Source organism: Siniperca chuatsi, linkage group LG10 (genome assembly GCF_020085105.1).
Source record: "Siniperca chuatsi isolate FFG_IHB_CAS linkage group LG10, ASM2008510v1, whole genome shotgun sequence".
Lineage (NCBI taxonomy): Eukaryota > Metazoa > Chordata > Actinopteri > Centrarchiformes > Sinipercidae > Siniperca > Siniperca chuatsi.
This window is the reverse complement of record NC_058051.1, coordinates 3742411-3747793: the sequence shown is the minus strand read 5'-3', so window position 1 is coordinate 3747793 and position 5383 is coordinate 3742411. Positions and strand designations below refer to the sequence as shown.

General features: G+C 39.0%; 1 protein-coding gene across 4 annotated transcripts; it reads left to right on the top strand.

Moving 5' to 3' along the window:
• The first annotated feature begins 238 nt into the window (after positions 1–238).
• si:dkey-8e10.3 (serine/threonine-protein kinase SBK1) lies at positions 239–5128 on the top strand. Of its 4 annotated transcripts, XM_044212224.1 has the most exons (5): positions 239–334; positions 465–500; positions 1766–1941; positions 2380–2582; positions 3643–5128. In XM_044212224.1, exons 3-5 carry the CDS (start codon positions 1779–1781, stop codon positions 4312–4314), a joined length of 1038 nt encoding a protein of 345 aa, XP_044068159.1. In that variant the 5' UTR covers positions 239–334; positions 465–500; positions 1766–1778; the 3' UTR covers positions 4315–5128. The 4 variants fall into 4 exon arrangements, with proteins under 4 accessions (XP_044068159.1, XP_044068158.1, XP_044068160.1 ...); XM_044212223.1 differs by having other exon boundaries at positions 257–500; XM_044212225.1 differs by lacking the exons at positions 239–334; positions 465–500 and adding an exon at positions 2067–2076 and having other exon boundaries at positions 1773–1941.
• Positions 5129–5383: the final 255 nt, after the last annotated feature.

The window sequence follows — 5383 nt, the reverse complement described above, 5'->3', positions numbered from 1 at the left end:
GTTATCCGTGTCTGTGAAACTTAATGTCAGTGCTTTTCATATGCATATGCATTACATATACTTACCGTGAATATGCATGTGTGTAGCTGATCATACTGTATGTAGGCCAGTGTATGTGTGTGTGTGTGTGTGTGTGTGTGTGTGTGTGTGTGTGTGTGTGTGTGTGTGTGTGTGTGTGTGTGTGTGTGTGTGCCCTTTGCAGAGGCAGTTTGTAATCAGCTGTCAAAGTGGGCTCTGTCCCCATCGCAGCTTTTGAGAGCAGAGCTGTGTGCTGGGCAGTGAGAAGCTCTCAAGTCCACTCTGCACACTGATCCATGCAGCAGCAGCGGCAAAGGTGAAGGACGGACAGGACCGACATTCAACCTGCACTTCTACGGCATATTGATTAGCTGTATTTTGTCAGCTCCAAGCATGGCGGTGTGAGTGTGTGTGTCATTTTGTGTGTTTGGTTTGCCTGTTTTCAGACTCCAGTGATTATATTGGGAACCAACTGAAAAAAGGTAAGACTTGAAAATGATCAGTATCTAATCATAGTTACTATAAAGTGATATCCAATACTGCAACTATTTAATGATATCACTGCTACTGCTGTTAATGGCAAATTCTAATAGCAGGATAACAAAATATTTCGTGTAATTTCAATTATGTACGAATTACCAGTGACAAAACATGTACTAAAAATGCTTAAACATTAATTTCAATCATCTTTTTGCCTTTCTGCATCTTGTATACAGATTGTTATTATTATTCAAGAATATAAGGATTCAAGGTTATATTTGTCAAATATTGTCATGCATATATAGTATGCGTCACAATAGCAAGATGTGTTGTGAAATGCACAACACCTTGGTCCTCAGCCAGAATCAAACCGGGGACACTGCAGTTAGATGGTACACGTCTTACTCACTAGGCCACCAGGATGCCCCATTAACGATGGTTTAAGGGTTAATGTAGCGAATGTATTAGCTTGTCACCAAATCTTTTAAATACCATAACATAAACTTACAGTAGACATAACACATGAAATTACATAAATGAAAACTTAAATAAACTTTCTATAAGTTGTTTATCTTTTACATACACTGTATAGTTTACACAATTGTGTATATAGAATATATAACTGAGAAATGACATATCAGGTCAACCAGACCAGGCCCAATCAGTGCTTATTGTCCAAAAGAGGCAGTTGTGCAAATGATAATTATACCATGTTTATTAAGTGCTAAGGCAAATGCATTTTTGTGCTAAATGAGTTCAAAAATCATTTTATTCTCGTGGGAAGTATTGATTTTTATGCTTTATGCTTTTTTATTAAAATTGTATGTGAAAGTACAGGTCTCGGAATACTTTGATAGATGTGGCTGGCAGAGACAAAATTCTAAAATACTATAAATTTCATGTATAATTGGATACATTAATAATGACATACTGTTGCATTTTTGTCTTTTAATATATAGGGATAAATACACTATAGTATAGCTATTCTTAGGGTCAGTTTATGCTCAACCAAAACTAGATTGTACAACATGTTCAGAAGTGCAACAGAAATCAAAAGTGTTTAGTTGTTCAGAACGGCCACACTTGAAGGTGCAGTGAAAAGCCGTCAAAGAGAGGGTGGAGAAGTGATATAGTTTAAATATTGGGATTGACTGACAGTTGAGATTTTTTTTAGAAAATATTATATTCAGTTTTTTGTGGTACAATATATGCAAGAATGCTCCTTATGGCAGTCTGATAACTATGTGTGTTGGTTTTGTCCCGTCAGTGTGTGGGTAAAGATGATCGAGCTGGGTCTCGCTGATGGGAGCCTAATCGACGAGCTGATGGAGCTGACGGCACAGAGCCTCAGTCACCTGGAGATCCAGGAACACTTCAACATCATCAAGGAGATCGGTCGAGGGAAATATGGCAAAGTGCTGCTGGTCACACATCGCTTCAGGGGTATGACTGCACTCCGATTTCTAATCTCTTTCAGTAGAGAATTTGTTTGTATCACCAATTACAGTAATATAATCATGTTCACAAAATATTTTACATTAGCTGATATGAAGCCCTTTTTCCCCCAGAAAAAAGCAAGTAAGGAGGTGATGTGTTTCATGGCTCCAGCATTAGTAACAGTAGGTTGTCTGGGGTAAAAAGTAGAAGAATTGGTATTTTTGTCTTTTTAATGTTACAGTTTGGGGTTGACCTGGGATAAGTTTAAGGTTGTTGAAAAGCTATTCTACAGTATGTTAGATAATTGTCACAGAATACAGTGAATACCTAATATTAGTACAGTATCACTTAAGTGGTCATAAATATTTGTAAAACTTCATTTCATAGTAAGGCAAAGAAGATGTGCATGAACACTGATAATAATAGCCAAAGTATGATCTGCAGGGACTCCCATGGCCTTGAAAGTGATGCCCAAAGCCTCGACTAAGCTGCAGGGCTTTCTGCGAGAGTACTGCATCTCCTTACACCTGTCCTGCCACCCCTGCATCGTGGGCCTCTTTGGCATTGCCTTCCACTCTAATGAGCACTACTGCTTTGCCCAGGAGCTTGTCATTGGGAGGGACCTGTTTGCTGTCATCCAGCCAAAGGTGAATCAAACATTGGCAAAACAAGACTAAGAGACTAAGAATACAGCCTCCCTAGCGGTTTTGTAAGGTTGTATTTTGGTACAGCGGTGCTTTGAGATGAATGCTAATGTTAGAATGCTAACATGCTCACAATGTCAAAACTAGCATGCTGATATTTAACAGGTATAATGTTTACCATGTTCACAATTTTAGTTTAGCGTGTTTTAGTGTGCATGCTAATATTTGCCAATTAGCTCTAACCACCAACAGCTCAGGCTGAGTATAATTAATTTTGAAGATATTTAGTCATAAATCTAAGTATTTAACAAATTAAAGTTTTGACCTGGTGACAGCACTAGATGAAAAGTTAAGATATTACAATCCATCCTGTGGGGAACTTGAATGTCTGTGCCAACGTTGTATAAAATGAAAATATTGAAGTAAATTACATGTACCACATATAGTAATTAAGCATATTACTTGGGTAAATGTAATTGGCTATTTTCTGATTGCCATAGAAGCAATTATTTAGTATTTTTTTTCTCTTCTTGGCTATCATAAGCTGCTCTCTGAACCAGCCAGTGAAAAGCAAAAAAAATTCATCCAGTAGATGTCAAGCTAGAGGAAATGTCAGGGCATTACCAAAGTCAGTAGGATTCATCGTCTGGGGGCCATGAATGTGTGTACCAACTTTCAAGGCAATTCACCCAATTGCTAACTGACAACTGACCGACACATCGGCATTAGCATCGCTAGTGCCATTTTGCTATTGTGGCTAAAAAACAAAATACGCATAGTATGGTGGGATTTTTTTTTTGGCTGAATCCAAAGGTCCAGACCTCACTGCCCTTGCAAACTCAGACTAAAGACTTAACAGGCGTTGCCAAGAAGTTCACAAGTGCCTAAGACTGTCCAAATCCAAAATTCCTGTAGTCCGAATGTTCGTTGCAATACAGATGCAATACAAATATATTTGTTTATGCAGTGCTTTGTGATGAGTGCTATATGTCCTCACGTTTTATTCTGGTACCTTTGCAAACGACACAAAAAGCACTATCCCTCCTTTGTCTGATTCTTGTAGGTGGGTATCCCAGAATCTTCAGTAAAACGTTGTGTCCTCCAGATCGCTAGTGCTTTGGAGTTCATCCACAGCCATGGCTTGGTCCACCGTGATGTCAAGCCTGAAAACATCCTCCTGTTGGACAATCACTGCTGCCAGGTAAAGCTGGCAGACTTTGGTCTGGCCCAGAAGAGAGGTACTCTGATACGCTTCATCACAGGAACCCTGCCCTACATGGCCCCAGAGCTTTGTACCCTGGCCTTGCTGGAGGGCCAGAAAGAAGTGACCACTCCTCCACTTAGTGTGGAGCCAAGCCTGGACACCTGGGCCTTTGGGGTGGTCATCTTCTGCATCCTTACAGGCTACTTCCCCTGGGAGCGCTGCATGGACTCAGATGACTTCTACCAGGAGTTTGCAGACTGGTGTAGAACGGAGGAGAGACCTAACACTGAAGAGGACATTCCTCCTTTGTGGAAAAGGTTCACACCAGAAGCCATGGAGATGTTTGGCAAGCTCCTGGCTCTGGATGCAGGAAAGAGGTGTACAGTGGGGGAAGTGAGAGCGTATGTGGAGAAGGACTGGCTGAAGAAGGCACATGGGACCGTGCAGCAGCAAACAGCAGAAAAAGTAAAAGTCAGTGCCTCCGGGAATAATCCTGGGAATGGCGAGGTGGAGGATCAGCCTAATACTTAGTAACATACTGCATTTTTATATAATCCATAGCTTCTATATGACTTGACAGCATGTAAAATATACAATATAGACATTAAATCATAGCTGCCTGCTATCAGGCATGTAGCAGCATTTGTAGTGATGTCACCTATGGTGTTTACATCATATAGAGAGGTGACATATTATTCTAAAGCTTGTGTCAACAACATAAACAAAGAGTCTACAGATGCTGGAGTTCCTGTGGTGGAAGAAATACTCAGATCCTTTACTTAAGTAAAAGTCATAAATTCAACATTTTACTTATTTACTTAGTAAGAAAATAAGCATTATATGCAAAATGCTAACTTATTTTACATCTTAAAAGTTAAAATACTTATTATACATTATATTATTGGATAATTATTACTGATGCATTAAATGTAAGTAGGATTATAATGTTTAGTTGGTAAAGATAGAGCTGGTTTTAACTACTTTATACTTGCACCACTAAAGTACAATATCAACTAAGGTGGGTCCTGCATTATTATCTAATCTCTGTGGCCGTGTTATGTAGAAGACTAAATGTTAGTTTATACTGCACTCACATGGGAACAGGTCATACTCTAGAATAGGAGTACTGGTTGGTTTCGGGGTCATAGTCATAAAATGAAGGAGGGGCCCAAAAACAATTGTCAATCCAGCTAGATCCAGATCTATTTTATAGATAATTCTATGTTTTGAATGTAAAAAAAAAAAAGTAACTGCAGCTGTCATATAAATGTAATAGCATAAAAAGTACATTATTGCCCCCCTGAAATGTAATGGAGTAGAAATATAAAGTAGCATCAAATGTAAACACTCAAGTAGAGTACAAGTATCTCAAAATTGTACTTAAAGGGGCAGTCCACAGATTTTACAAATTAAGCTCAGTTTACTCGTCATGAGGAGTACAACTTAGCCTGTGAAAACAGTATTATGTTTTCTGTGGCCCCGGAGGGAGCTTTTTGAAAAAATAATAAAAATTGGGGGTGACTGGGGTTATCTTGGTTTTACACTTTTCCATTTTTAACAGAAAGCCTGCTTTAAAAACTGGACTCATGGAGTTTGAAAG